At 41.0% G+C, this 16,072-nt stretch overlaps 1 protein-coding gene across 1 annotated transcript in view; it reads right to left on the minus strand.

The window, feature by feature from the left end:
• Positions 1 to 2,721: 2,721 nt before the first annotated feature.
• wdhd1 (WD repeat and HMG-box DNA binding protein 1) overlaps positions 2,722 to 16,072 on the minus strand; it is a 28,526-nt gene continuing 15,175 nt past the window's right edge. The window contains exons 15-26 of the mRNA XM_086026775.1: positions 14,178 to 14,315; positions 13,816 to 13,972; positions 13,414 to 13,528; positions 12,920 to 13,051; positions 12,607 to 12,830; positions 12,125 to 12,264; positions 11,981 to 12,037; positions 10,994 to 11,025; positions 10,737 to 10,901; positions 9,604 to 9,746; positions 9,327 to 9,462; positions 2,722 to 3,092 (exon numbers count right to left, since the gene is read on the minus strand). Of these exons, the coding sequence (XP_085882901.1) occupies positions 2,904 to 3,092; positions 9,327 to 9,462; positions 9,604 to 9,746; positions 10,737 to 10,901; positions 10,994 to 11,025; positions 11,981 to 12,037; positions 12,125 to 12,264; positions 12,607 to 12,830; positions 12,920 to 13,051; positions 13,414 to 13,528; positions 13,816 to 13,972; positions 14,178 to 14,315 (1,628 nt within the window). The 3' untranslated portion in view covers positions 2,722 to 2,903. The remainder of the gene's footprint in view (positions 3,093 to 9,326; positions 9,463 to 9,603; positions 9,747 to 10,736; positions 10,902 to 10,993; positions 11,026 to 11,980; positions 12,038 to 12,124; positions 12,265 to 12,606; positions 12,831 to 12,919; positions 13,052 to 13,413; positions 13,529 to 13,815; positions 13,973 to 14,177; positions 14,316 to 16,072) is intronic.

Raw genomic sequence — 16,072 nt, forward strand, 5'->3', positions numbered from 1 at the left:
CTGTGCGTGGTTGAAACAATAGTTAGATGTATCTGCCAATCAGTTTTGCCTAAGTTAAACGTGAACTTCAGATACCCGCAATGTCATTTTGCCAAGGACATCCCTTTTGCCATTCACCTAAATGGATAGGGTTTGTAATTTTCCAGTACGACATGAAGATCTTTATCTTGAAATTGAGGTGAATTAAAGATATCTTGAATAGCAATCACAACCTGGAATTGCATATATCAAAATTTTAGTTGAAGATGTCAGCCACTGACTTGGAGATATCTGTAATTAGAAGCTCCATACACAATTGTTTTGTCTTTGGCCAAGTAATTACATTGTTTTGACAATATACACTATTAAAGTTATGCATATCTTTTTCTACATCATTTGACATAATTGGAAATTAATTTAACCCCATGGTGTTATTTTGAATTTTTTGTACATGATGGTGTTTTTCATTTACACAAAAAGAAAGCATTGGGAAAAAAAATAAGTGTGCTAGTAATAGGCATGGTTGTGTTTCTGTCAGTGAGGTGAAACGGCTGACTCCTGTGGTATTATCCATAGTATTACATGTGTTGAACCATTAGAGGGCAGAATATGTATGTGCAATGTGACTACTGGGAAGCACATGAAAAGCGCTGTGCAGGCAATTAATGAAGGCGGCCGTCAAATTGGAAAACATGATGAGGAAACATCCGGTAAAACTACTTTAGTTATTTGAATGAGTACTTTAAGTCATTTTTATACGAGTAATTGTACTTATACTCAAGTACAGAATGTTAGGATTTTTCCCATCTCTGATTAAACACAATATAATATTGCTGGCATTTTTCCGTTTTTTATTTCTCTATCATTTAAAGGGGTACTTGGGCCGGGATGGCCATGTTTTCACTAACAATTTCATCTAATATATTTTTTTTTTATCAGGAAAATAAAAAGAGTTTCCATTTTCTATTTTCTATTCCAAAAAACACTGCTTCTTTGCTGATCACGGTTAGGACTAGCGAGGCATTTAACACCAGTCAGGATATTTACATAGACTGAAGTGGGAATGAGTAGACGTGCACATTTATTTGGATGACGAATGGCCACAGTTTTTCCACCTGAAACACGCCATCCAATTTGGAACGAAACAGCCGAAACTGTATGTTCCAATGCGGCCACACTCGGCTGTGGAGTTGGGCAGCCCCGTTGTCCGATGGTGTCTTTATCTGAAATCGACGCCCACTCACTCTCATGCCAAAGTGAAGTGGACAAGAGTAGTCATGTGCATTTGCATTTTGGTGGCGATCGGTCGCCATTTTAGACAACAGAACTGACAAAGCGAGCAACCTAACCGCGCTTGCCTCCCTCCCGAGACGTAGCCCACTGAGACCGAAAAAATAACAAACCGAGCTCCAAAAGAGGGCGTGCCAATTTGTCGTAAATCTAATCACAAAAAAAGCCCTTAAATCATGACAGAGTCTTTGGTGTGTGGAAGAGCGGCACATTTCTCTAATGACTAATTATTATCTAAAAATCTAGCGCGTTTCACGCGCTCATGCTTGCGCCAAGAATGCCGGGAGGCGGAACAAAAAGAAAAGAGACAGCATTCAAACAGTTTGTGCTGCAGGGACACAAGTGTGGTCCGGGCCGCAGCTGCATGACGGAGTGGTGACGGACTAAAGATGACGGACTGGCTGCAAAGCCTAAAATACATCAATCTTGGGTTACAACTGTCCACAGCCCAACTCGGATCCGGAGATAGCCGCAATTCCCCACATAGGCCGGAGTTTTCAGAAGCAGGGCTGTCAGTGAAAAAGATGTTGCTTGGATGGCAGCGTCTGCATGTACCTTTCTGCATTAATGGTGCCTTCACAGATGTGCATGGGCACTAACGAAAACCTCCGGACACCCTGTGAGATGCTGGCTTTTGAACTTTGCAAATGATAACAGTCCAAAAAGTCCTTTTCCTCTTTGACCCGGTGGACACAATGTCCATGATTTCTAAAAAACAATTTTAAATGTGGACTCATCAGACCACATCTGTTTTTCCACTTCACGTCAGCCCATCTCAAATGAGCTCGGCTCCATAGAAGCCTGCTGGCATTTCTGGATGTTGTTGGTTGGTTGTTCTGGATGGGGCTCTCTTTGCAAATACATTTAACTTACATAATAGACGTAGCGATGAAATGTTAACTCACAACATTATTCTGAAATGTTCCTGAGAACATAGGGCAATGTCCTTTACATCAGTGATCATTTGAATAAGGTGTGTTGGAGCAGGTAGACAAATAAAACATCAAGGATATCGGCCCTCGAAAACCGGTGTTGCCAAACTCTGTTTTAAACAATGCTGCCTGTTTTTAATAATGTAGTGCCGCAGTGAGAGATCGAAGGTCTGTGACTTTCAAAGTTGTTTTTTGACTTTGCTGCTTATATGCAGAGATTTCTCCAGATTCTCTGAATTATTTTGACATTATGGCCTGTAGATGATAAATTCCCTAAATTACTCGCAGCCGTACATTGAGAATCATCGTTTGTTGACTAAGGTTCATGCAGTTGTTGAAAGAGTGGCGGACCTCGCTCTATCCTTATGATCAAATGAGTCTTTTATGACCTCCTCTAGATGTATTTCCAGCCACCCGATGTACAGAACAGTAGAGAATTTCTAATGAGGTGAAGGCGTTTTTAGAAAAATATTCATGTTGAATGGTTTCAGCGAACAGATTGAAACATTTCCTACTTTTATCAACACGTTTATTAAAACAACTTTAATGGCACTTTAGGGCACAGTAAATATAAAAACAGGAATCGTGAGCGAGCCAATGAGTGTACTTAAAAAACAGAGGGCATCAACACTGAACTTGTTGAACAAAACGAGAACACAAAATACAAAGTTTCACCTCAAAATAAAACCCATCCATCAAACGTTAGTTCTTGTGAAAAGCAAATGCTGAAAGCTTAGCAGACGGATCCGCCGCTTTCTTCTTCTTGGCGTTGTTTTCGTTAGCTTCTGCCTGACCAACTTCATTTTCGACACCTCCGCTTGCTTCCGTTCGTTTTCTCTTCTTCGGGTCCATCACGTCACCAGCCAGGCCTTTTGCTCGCTCAGTCCATGCCTGAATGAAAGCGGACACACACACACACACACGTGTTAATTACTAGAGCACACAAAAGGGGGAAGTGTTGATCTGTTTGGATGCAGGCCCGACGACAATGAGTGGACGCGCGCGGCAACACTTAGGCATGCAGTTGGAAATTGCATCCTGTCATGTATAATCACAATTGACAGGTTGCCTCTCTTTAGGCCCACTGGCTCTCGTCTTCTTGCTCACACCGCTCCTCCTTTCTCTTTGAGCTGAGACAAAAGGAAGCACTTTCCCCGAAAGTAAAACAGCCTCAGATGAATCATCAGGCCTGATGACAGGACCAACACACCACGCACACTTCACTTGAAGATCGAGCAGCCATGTATATTCAAAGCCGCACACAATGCGTGAAGCGGACATGCCTCACTTTTGAATTTTAAAGGGCTTCACCATTCAAAAAGATATTTACACCTGCGAGTGAGCATTTACTACATTTCACATGAAGGTTTCCAACACTTGACAAGTGGCCACTCAGGTGTTTGCCTGCTGCTACAACCGTATCAAGTAAAAACATTACTTTTTTTCCCCCCGATAAAAATGGAAAGTCAACACCAGGCTGTTGGATAAGATTAACTTAATATACAAATGCAGCAATCGATTAGAGATCATAATTGAGCATTTGCTTGTTGAAGCTATCTAGTATGGGTGAGCATCTCCATCCCTGAAGCCGCTACATTATGACTCAACACACTGCCACTACATGTAGGAAAAGTAACTCCCCATGTAATGTTTAGAACTTGATACCACAAAGTGTAATACGTTGCAATTAAAAAAAAAAACAACTCACCTACTACATAACAGTCAGGAAGTAAAACTAAACAACCTGTCAAATTGATGCAAATGTATATCGATTTCTTATATAACTCTCTTAAGTGGTCAACTTACTTTATAACGGCTAATTAAAGAGTTAAATGCATGTGAGATTGAAGGCACAGTTCCGGTTTGACAAAATCAGATGACGACTGAGTCAAACAACACCACCAGCTCGGGAATGAAAAAAGTGGTGGACAGAATAGTCAATCTTATAATCCTTGGCCATTCTGTACCTATGTATTAAAGACAAGCTCGTAGTATTCTCTGAAAAAACACTCAAGTAAGCTGCTTCTGCTACAATTGGTTTTCCTTTTTGCAAAAATATGAAATCATCCTGGATCTTATCCAGGTTTCTTCAGGACATATTCTTCCGATCGCGGCCAAGTCCCCCTTTTTTTTTTTCTTTGTTTTTTTTTTTGTTTACGCGCCTGGACTTGTGCACTTTTGATGACAGATTCCTAGGAAAGAGTGCACATCAAAGCGGCACGATTCACTGACAACCAAGCCTGACTAACTCATGGAGCGTGGAATTTTCCTGGGACTTGTGAACATCATGAAAATGCATGAAAAAAATGACCATATGTAACAAATGTGTAGGCTCACTTACACTTAAAAGTGTAATTCAAGTCCAAAGTTTTCTTTGGAATAATATGCTCTATGTGCCCCCACAATTCAAAACAGAGTATTCTGATTAATAATGGTTGGTGGAATAAGAATTAAGCAGATAAATCCACCGCTTTTAACCAAGCAGGCTGGCATTTTATGCTGCACCGCCACCACCCCGCTGTCGACTGAAATTGACATCAAAGTGCCTTTGGGCTCTCATTACGAATGTCATGGCTGCCGTTTTATGGATTGGGTCACATGACTTTAAAAGACAGTTTTTTTTTTTTGTTGTTTTTTTAAATTCTGTATTAAATAAATACATTTTTAAAAACAATGTAATCAGAATAATGTGCTTTTGACTAAATGCATGAGTTGCATCATTAAAAAACAAAAGGGTATGTCTGCCCTTCTGATGATCAGCAGTTCTTATAAGACACATTTTGACAGATCATAAAGAAAAAAACAATAGAAAAAGATAAAAAAAATTTTAATAATTACAAAAATCAAAATCACAAAGAATAATTACATTAAAATGATTAAAAGCAAGATAAGTAAAAAATCTAATCAAAAATTCTGTTCAGATTTCATGCATAGTCGCATGAGAACAGAAATGCTTTCAACCTGGATTTGAAAGTGTCTACATTTGGTGAAACTTTAATCTCCACTGGCAGTTTGTTCCACTTTTTTTGCAGCATAACAGCTAAATGCTGCCCCCCCATGTTTATTAAGGATTCTGGTCTGGACTAGATGACCTGAGTCCTTGGATCTGAGGGCCCTGCTGGGTTTATATTCTTGGAACATATCATAGATGTATTGTGGGGTTAAACCGCTCTGGGATTTGTAAAGAATCAGTAGAGTTTTAGAAACTATTCTGTAAGTGACGGGAAGCCAGTGTAGAGACTTTAAAACTGGTGTAATGTGTTCAGATCTCTTAGGTCAGGTCTGTAGTTGATCATCATAGAGGCATCGAGAGTCATTTTCTTTGGGAGCTATCTTGAGTGACTTTGGAAAAATGCCTGACGCCAGTGAGATATTAACTGTTTGTAGGAGTCACTTTCTACTGAGGTCAAAACTATTTTTTAAAAAGTCAGATGGTATAACGTCCAGAGTGCATGTTGTTGATTTCAAATGCTGAACTGTTTCTTCTAAGATTTTTAAATCAGTCATATTAAATTGTGACATAACATTCAAGTTCTTTCCAAGTTTTAGACACTGGTTAGTTTTTCTGCGTAGTGTTAACCGTTTGTCTAACGGTTTTTGATTTTCTCGCTAAAGAAGTTGGCAAATTTGTGGCATTTCTCAGTGGAGAAGAGTTTCCCGCCACATGCCACCACATGTTCGGACTGCGCTTGCCAACACGACGATCACCGAACCCCGTGCTCTAGCGGAGGAGGCGCGCCGCCTCTTCCTCGCTACCCAGCATTTCGCTCCCGATGTGCTGGCCCCGACGCGCAGCTACACCCCGCCGGACAATGGGGCACGGGTGAGCAAGGGTTCCGCTACCACTGACAGCCGTGATACCCAGGGCATGTGCTATTTTCATGCCCGCTTTGGTACTAAGGCAAAGAGGTGATGGCTCCCTTGCAGTTTTGGCGCCGGGAAACGCATACACCTGCGCCCAATAGCAGCCATGGGCGCAGGTGTGAAAAACCGGCTGTTTGTCAGAGACACCCTTTCTGGCCTGAAGTTCCTCTGTGACACTGGTGCTACGCGGAGTGTACCGCCTGCGCCAACTTTCTGCTCGATACCTTGTGTCCGCGACGAGGCGACATGACGGTGTGTCCAGCTGGCTCTCTGAGGGTGACAAGCCCATTAGCCAATGGGATGCCAGGAAGATGCTAGGCTAGCCAATGGCAGAGCAGCTATGAGTATGTTGCGTTCAGGAAACTCCGGAGCTGCGACAAGCAGCCTATACCGCGAGTGTCACCCATACTTTTAACTTTCGTATCCTGACATTTCTTTCGTAACTAGAGGCAATATTTTCCTTTTTCGTAGGCGTTTTGTAACTTGAAAACTTCGTATGAAGAGACGTTGGTAAGTAGCGGTACCACTGTATAATCAAAGTAGAAAAAATAGTCACATGCAGGCTTCACTTCAATACACTATTCAATGAGTTCCTAAATTAAAACTCCTCAGGACCTTTATTGTCTTGTGCATAGATAAACTATCTTGTGCATTTGTCCACGAGAATAAAGTCACTGTCAATCTTTTAATCTCCCTGTGGCAATAATGCCACTAATATTGCGCTGTGTCCGCCTTGACTGTATTCATTGCAGTGACTAACCATAGTCTCCCAATTGCTTGTTCTTCAAATGTCGGATTAAGTTGTTTGTGTTGAAACTTTTGGCCATGTTCTCCCCGCGAGGTACCTTTTCATGGCAGATACAGTATTACAAGACGCAAACTCCACACACACAGCAGACAATGCTATGTTCGCACCAACTGCAGTGGTCGGAATATTCGATCCAAGCTTTTTATTGCCGATCAAAACATCCAATCACCCGCAGCTCATGCTTGGCTGCCGCCAAGTGCAAGTGCTAAGCTTGCGCTAATAATAAAAAATAATCAGAAACGGTACGCCGGGTGGACCGAACCGAACATGCCCTAACGAAACGTATTAATACACCCACGTGCACCGTTACATCCCTAGTATATTATCACAAACTCTTAGAGGCTGTGTCAGAAATCTTCTAAATGTTTTGAAAAGCAACATAGGATGAAACAATCATAAAGTAAAGGTGATGAAATTCGTCTGTGATACTGTATGAGAAGAGGGCAACATGTTAGTGGCCCAACAGTGAGTTGAAATAGAAAATGCAAATGTGCTTTTCAAAAGTAAAAAGAAAAAAAAAAAATGAATGGAATCTTCGTCAACACAAATCAGAGTAGTAGACTACAGAGTACACAAAGCACAGACCTGCAAATCATCCTAAAACCAGGAAATCAGCTCGGCCAATTGCCTCACTGTCTCTCAGTGTAATCATGAGATCAATGATTTGTGCCCTTACTGCCATCGTGCACGCAACAGGGTTCCCAGGCAACAAGCATGCCTCCCCCCCAACCTCTTCACTTCCACTTCCTCCCCCTTGTGTATAAAGCATCATCCAGCTGCCAGCTCAGAAGCTTGATGAATGCAATGTCATGACCAGGTTACTGCTCTCAACACCAGTAATGTCACCTCTAAACACTGGCAAAAAATGGCGGTACACTTCTGTCTTCATTTATGAAATAATTCGTCTGGGTGAATGCGCATCAGAAAATATGGAGGAGGGCGGGGATTAGGCCCCAATATAAATGAATATCAAGTGCATTTAAAACTTATTTACATTATTGTTACCAGTGTCTTTGGTGCTTCATAAATCCAAAAGATATTGTTACCAGAGCTGGGAATTTGACTAAAATGTTCCCGTCTATTTATCGCCTGCAGCCGGGGTAACCTTCCGCTGTACATCTATCTGCCTTTTTGTCCGGCCGGACCAAATAGTAATCGCCTATAGGCCGGTGTCGGTACCATATGTGCTCGGGCAGCAAAATTGTCTCGGGGTCCTTCGGTGGCCTGCGCGCGTGCTGATGACGCCACGGTTTATAATGTATTTCTGTAATATATCTATTTGCCTCTATGTTTGTCACTCCCCTAGTTGTTGTGTTTGTATGTTCTGGGTTACTAAATAAAAAAATAAAATAAAATAAAGTACATTACTGCCACTTTTGTGAGGATTGTCCTTCGGGTGCCCACTGATGACGTCACGTCAATTCGTATCTTTGGGAATCGGATTGTGGTTCGTGGTTATTCGGAGGGAAAACACGTTTTATTAAGTCATACTTCCCATTATATACATAGAATCTTGCAGCCAGAGTCAACCACGAAATCGTTGCCAGTTTGGCAGGAGAAACGCAAAAAATTTCATTAAACAGGTAGCGGCTTCTTCGCGGGGCATAAGCGGAAGTGACGTAGGAGCTGCCTCGCCAATGCGGCACGAAGCAATTTTATATTATTTTTTTAATTTAGCAACACAGAATATAAAAATACAACAAGTATGGGTAACAAACATTGCGGCACAGAATTATATATTGTATAAATACGTTATAGAGCGTGACATCATCAGCACGCTTAAACGGGCTTCCGTTAGTGTTTCTGTCTACCAACTTTCCCAGCTCAGATTATTACTATTATTACACCAGCTCATTCTAATGTGATTCAATACGAGAATTGCATCTAAAATTGTGTTGAAAAAAGTAACAGGAGAACTGCATTGCATCGATATTTGGAACTCGTACTTTGCTACTGTAAATGCAAGATGACGCTAGGCAGTGCTAAGCCACCACAATCCACAACTAGCGTTATGAACATATAAAAGGTTCTGCAGGTGCAATTTAGGTTTTGCAGGGCAAGTGCATGTGATCTGGTGAGTATTTGTTAGGGGTAGACATTTGAATACACTGACAAATAATGTGTTGCTTTGTTTAAGAATGGGATGAGTTCTCCAATGTTTGGAAGTTGTTTCAATGTCATCACACTTTACAGTAGTTCTTCATTGGAAAAAACACTGAAAAAACAAAACATGACTTAACTGTGTAGCCTTAGTAAACCACTGAACAAAGCAATTTTTGAACTCGAGCCCTAAAAATATCTACTGTATGTAAATGAAGGTGACGCTGCTTGGAAGGTGGAGAATTGTGTTGATTGAGCAACATTGGATGGGTGCAGAGACCCCTGTTTTTGCCATTCTTAAGAGCCACCATAGATCCCATACTAATCAAATGGTTTAGAAATGTGTTTCGTACCAGTCGCTCCTCTGCTGAAAGATTCCTGAAGAGTCCCATTGCCTCCTTGATGATGTCCATCTCCTCCAGGTCAGGGTGGTCTGCTATGATGTTCTTCCTGTTCTCTTCCAACCACAACTGGAAGCCTGTTTTAGGTCTGACGGTCAGCAAAAGCCACAAGTGAGAACAAGGTCGTCTCCTAATTGTGCTTAGTTTTTTGCTGTAACACAAAATGCTTTGAATACTGTGCGATGTGAATCTTAAAAAAAATATATGAATAAATAAATAAATCTTGTACCGCTTAGTTTCAGTTTTGTCGGCTGGTGAGGGCACAATTGGGAGATCTGCTTGCTTTTGTTGATCATCTCTGACCTCCGTGATCTCCTGCGTCTTCTTAACGGCAGCCTTTGCACCGGGCATCTGCAGGAGAGTGGACTGAGCCTGGATAGAAAAATCATAAACAAGATCCCGTTGCAAAAGGCTTTGATTCTTTCCATTGTTCTGTGTTAGATAACGACCATACCATTATGCAGCTCGTGCTGTGCAAATGTTCATTAATCAAACTCACTCCTCAGAATCCCTAAAAGAGGGTGCTGGCCGCTGGCCAAGTGCCCCAGCGGTTATTGAACTCGATTCCCAATCGGTGAGACAGTGGCGGCGTGTGCTCAAAGCTCAGGGGTAGCTGGACACGCCTAGCCGTCGAACTCACGCGATGCGGCTTATGACCCAAAGTCAGAATTGGCCAAGTACGTCTAATGCCAACATTGGCCAAAAAGTTCAACACACAAATGCACATTCCAGCTAATATTTAGCTTATACCATACACAGCATATACATAAATACTGTACATACAGATACATCGTATGGTTCCATAAACTGCTTGGATTAGATCGACTTTGCTTGCTTGCCCTTAAAATGCAGCGTTGTGCGTGTCATATATATTTTCCCTCTAAAGTAAGACACGGTTAGCCAATCAATTGGTGTTCAGTAGCATGATTTCAGCAACAGCTGCATTGTTGTATTGTCTTGAACTTCTCAGAAATAACGTTTTTGTAAAAAAATAATAGTAAATAACACAAAAAATGGTATTAAAATAAATAAACTGGTTAAAAACAGCCCTTTGAGTAATTCATGGTAAAGTTCACTAACAAAAAAAAAAACACAAATAAAAAGTTCATGAAATTAAAAAAGACAGGAGTTCATGTGATTTGTCCTACAATAACTCCTTTTTTTGTTGTTAAGAATCAGAATCGAGAATTGTTAGGGACTGGAATCGAATCAAAGAACCGGAATCGTCCAAATTAAAACGATGCCCAACCCTAGCCATACAGCATTGATATTTTGCATAGACATGTACTGCATGTGTGATGTGTGAGTCGTTCTTATACTGTCTACTTCTATACAGAGGCTAGTAATCCAACCTAATAGTACCTTTGTTTTTGCTCGAGGGGGGAGTGGTTTGAGGACCGGGCCTTTGTTTGACTTCCCCATAGATGAACTTAGTGGAGCTGACTTCCTGCTGGACGTCATGTTGTCCAGGATGTTTGTCGCCCGAGGATGACAAGACACAGGAGAGGACTTCCCCGAACCGTGAACCTGCATGCATCCCGTTCAAAAGTAGAGCTGCAGTTTTTAGGCTGACAAACATACATAACCATTCATTTGTTTAAAATAGCAACAGAACTCACCTTGAAAGGGTTTGATCGCCCAAGTTTGCTAGCTGCAAAAACAAATTTTAGGACCAACGGTGAGACATTCAATACAAAATTACTGTCGTTTCTGAATACTTTTATTTTGGTAGTATTCATCATGATTTCAGATATAATCATATCAAATTATTGCAGAATTCTCATGATATTTGGTGATTTCTCTCTAGAGATTGCATTCTGTATGTACAGTGCAGGCTCCTCACAGACCCTGTGCTACATTTGCTACTTAAGGGAAGAGAGCCTGCCTTGTAACAAATTATTCTTCCGTCCATACATTCTCTTAGGGTCTGAATCACAGAGATCCCAAATAGTGAGTGCTGAATGGCATGTTCAATCACGAACGGATTGTATTTTCACACATATGACATCAGGTCCGAAAGGTGGTGGAGAGTACGATACATAAAGAAGGGGTTTGCCCTTAAGGTGGCGCTGATAGTTTCGCCCATGGAAAATTTGGGAGACAGCCGCAAGCGCAAAATGAGGTTTGAGGTGGATATCTTTTGATTGTTCAAACTCTTTGTTGTTGAAGGCTGGATCTTTTATACGTGCACTGAGCATATTCATATACTGCTGTTTACATTGGTTCAATAAAAACAGACACATGCAAGTATTCCTTCCATATTTAAAATGGCATTTTAGTCCTGCATCTGGTTAGGAAGTGCGTGGTCCTATGTGGCCCCCCAGTATTGCCGAAAAATTGTGACCCTCTGTCATTTAAATTGTCCATTCCTGTCCCAGATTGAAAAATAACCATTCATATTCACATACTCAAACCTACTATACAGCATGTGCACCAATAAGGCTAACATGTTTTTTGAGCACTTGGAGAGAACTGCAATTGTTTGTCTTGTCAATTGTTTGCCACGTGATGCCCTTTCACAATTTGATTGCTTGCGTTAGTTACATTGCGATCTTTATCATTTATGTAAACATACATTCAGTTGATTGAGAGAATACCTTACTCACACAGTGGGGCTGCTTGCTTTAAAGGAGATCCTGGAACTTTGGCAAATGGGTTTAAACCTGCAAGATCAGGCACAAGCCGTGAGTGTGGAAATGACTGGCAGGCCTAAAGAGAACATGCGTGAACCGAGCTCATGGCAGACTGACGCTTTGGGGCATCTGCTCCATCTTCGGACTCTAGTTCCTGTTTGTCCTCTTGCTCGTCAAGCTCTTGGCTCCGTTCATCCTCCGGTGTCTGTCTGCAGTGATGCTTGTCATTGACCTCAGTCCGGTCATAACTGTCCATACTGCATATGATTGCGAATGAAGTCAGTGAAGTTTAACACACACACACACACACACGCACATACATACAGCATATACAGTGACCAGCAGAAATGAGTACACATGGAGGTCATACAAAATACTAGATATACCGGTAGTCGTTTTTGTTGTGGGTTGTATTAATATTATGCATTCATGAAATTGATTAAACTTACGATTTTTTAATTCATACATTATATTATCAACCTTATTTTCATGTTAGGAGTTGAACAAATATTGTAGCCCAAAATCTTTTTTCAAAATTTGGGGAATCGTTCATCCCTCACTAGACAGGTCACATTGCGTCATATTTTGCCTTTACTTACCTGGATGAAGGCCGCCTGATGTGAGAGTATTCCATCACCTCCTCCTCCTCCTGTTCTTCCTCCTGAATCTGGCTGGCTTTTTCCAGAGCAATCTCACTGAGCCGTTGTGCGAGTGCCATGCGTCTGGACCGGGAAGCATATCGAATGGCCAGCGTCACCACGTTTTGAGTCATTAGTTCTGCCAACTCGACGCAGCGAAACTCTCTTTCCAGCTTACATGACAACTAGAGGAATCAAAATGAAAGAAAATCGATCAGGATGACAGACAACCACGTACAAAATAAAGGTCAATCAAAGTTTTTTTTATACTGACTGCAAACATCTTCATCAGCAGCTCCTGCTGCTCTTTCTGTGACTGACTCTGTCCGACCTCATCGACTTCATAGCCGCTGGAGGACAGGAAGCTGTAGTGGTTGTGGAAGAGCACTGAGCGCCAGAACTGTTCCTGGGGAATTACCAATTAAATAAAACGAATGGTCATATATAATCCAAATTTCATCGTATATTTGCACTTCCTGAGAATCAGAAATGCTGATCAGACAAGAAATTGGAGTTTTTGTCCGTTTCAAATATGCATAGTCAAAAACAAACAGACAGACACAGAGAGCTAAATGAAAGATTTGATCTAGGGCAGCTGGGATTGATGAAAAGAAATATTACATGTATGGCAAAAAAAATAGTTTCACATTCCACCCTTCTGCAAGAGTAGTTTATCAGTTCATCTCGTTTCAAACTTCCGCAAGTTGCGATTTCTGTCAAAAGCAGATTAAGAGACAAAATATGAGCGAGACATGTTGGTATGCTTACCTCCAACTGTCCTTTCTCAGTGGTGGTCTGACATAGAGGCAACTTGAAAGGCAGGATGGCCACAGCAGGTCTGGGCAAGGTGGGGGGATATCTCGAGCCTTTACATGGAATGCACCTTAAAAAACACATCAAATTTGGTTTCATTCAAGTTTATGCTATATCGTTATACAGTAATTAGGTTTTATTTATAAACTGTAAGGAGCCTATTTTGACAATTTGGATTCTCAAATTTAACCAGATTAGGTATAAATGAAGTGTTATGCATTTGTAGGGTCTTATTTCAGAACATTTACCACCACATTTACTGTCGGACCCGAGATTCCTGCTATTAAATCTATCAAACCGACAAAAGATTTCTCAACGATGTATCCAAGGAGATGATTTAGCCAGTGATGGACTCACCTGAGTTGTTGAGGGTTCTCATGCACGCCAACTACCCAGTAGTGGTCTGATTTGCTTTTGCACGTCTCTCTCGTGTTGCAAACTGGTGTCCAAGTGAAGCCCAGGGAGCGGTTCAGCATTCGTACCACCCCCTCAGAATCCACATAACACGGCGTACCTGAAAATCACAACCAGGCGGATATCTTTAAAATCCTGAAATGGAAAAAAATAAAGGCATACTTGTGCTGTTAGCTCTATCCACACTTTGCACTATGGACTCAGTGATGCGCACGAGAAGAATTTTGGTAACACTGGTCACAGTATTTCAATGTCTAGTAAGGATGTTTAAAAATTAAAATGAATCAAGAAAATGTAGTAAGTACCCTCAGCGGAAAATCCGAGCCAGCATAGGTAGGATTTGTGAGACATCGGGAGAGGTTCACCATTGATGATTTGCCTCCGTTTTCGACCAAATTGCAGTAGCTGCACGCCCAATGCCTGCTCCCCATCGAAACCTGTCGCTGATGATTTCAAAAGACACAGAATCAAATATGCACTCGTCAATGCTTCACCAACCTTTGCAGTCATTTATATTCATGCAGGAGTATATGGATGACTTGTTCATCATATTACACAGCAGTTTTGGCCACAATGATGAGCACAAAAGAATTCCTTATGGAAACATTTGAGTAATATGACCAATAAGACAACTAAACAAAGGAATGAAAGAACTCACTGCACAAGGAACATGTATAAATAATCCTCTCATTATGGCCAGTGAGTTTAACTCTTATTTTTTGCAATCAGTAATGGACTTTAAGGATTTTGGACTACAGTATTGCAAAACTCAAATTATGTAACTCATAACAAATCTGTTAATTATTTTGATATTAAGGAGATCCAGGAAACAAGAACATTGGAAATAATTGCTAAGCTGCCCAATTCCAAAACAAATGCTATGTCCTGTATAATAGGAGCGGTTCCTTTCCGAAGCACAATATTGTACAATACTGGCTAAATCACTGACAGATTTAGTTAACCTTTCGATAAGAACTTGCACATTTCCTGCGGGCTGGAAAAAGGCAGTCATTATACCAGCATTAAAGTCAGGATGTCAGAACTCAATGTGCAACTATCGGCCAATATCCATTTTACTAATATCGTCTCAAGTTATTGAGAAAGTGGTTGAATGTCAATTGATGGAACATCTAGAAGCCCGGGGGCTCCTCCACCCTCAGCAGTTTGGATTTAGGTCAGGCTACTCCACTGAAATAGCAAATTGCTGTTTTGTGGAAAATGTCAAAAATCCCTTGACAGGGGCAGCAGCGTAAGTGAGGTACTGTGTTCCTGGACCTCAAAAAAGCCTTCGAGCTCGTCAATCAGAACCTACTTTTGTCCAAATTACAAAATGTTAACATTTCTAAACAGACAATATGTTGGTTTGCATCATTTCGTCAGTCCCGGGTTCAGCGTGTTAAAATTGGTCAAGACAAATCTCCATTTCTAAATATAAAAATGGGTATCTCACAGGGCTCCATACTCTGACCTTTGCTGTTTCGCCTCTTTATAAATGACTTGCCCACAATCTGTGCTGATGTCAGTTGCCAGCTGTATGCGGATGATGCAGTACTCTATGCACCCGCCAAGACACCACAATAAGCTGCTGAAGCTATATCTACATCTTTGGTCAAGGTCAGGGAGTGGCTCAGTAAAAATCAGTTGGTGTTTAATCTTTCAAAAACGGTGTCAATGTGTTTTTCTATTAAAAAAATGAATTCAGAACAAAGTTTTCAGATACATTTACAAAATGAAAAAATACGAACTGTAATGGAATTTACATACCTTGGACTAGTACTTAACCCCCCAACTCAAATTCAATACTCATGCAGGAAATCTCAAAATCAATACATAGGAATCTAAACTGCTTTAAATTAATTAGACATTACATACCTAGCCAGGCCGCCTTACTGTACATGCATGCTATGACATTTTTTCTCACACTTCATGCTGCATGACAATTTGGGCTCAAGCGGTCCCCACTGTTACTAAATCCATTTGTTCCCTGTATAATCAAACCTTAAAAGTAATGGATAAAAAAAAATCAGATACCACCACTGTCATATTCACAAAAAATATAACCTCCTAAACTTTGACAGCTTTAGAGAATTCTGCTTTCTCGAATTAATTTATAAGTGTATAAATAACTTAGCACCTGAGCCACTCAGTCAATTTGTAAAGAGACAAAACAGGAAAGCCAGAAGCTCTTCAAACCAAAACT

This window comes from Filicampus tigris, chromosome 3 (assembly GCF_054856515.1).
Source record: "Filicampus tigris isolate MCC_2025a chromosome 3, RoL_Ftig_1.0, whole genome shotgun sequence".
Taxonomy (NCBI): domain Eukaryota; kingdom Metazoa; phylum Chordata; class Actinopteri; order Syngnathiformes; family Syngnathidae; genus Filicampus; species Filicampus tigris.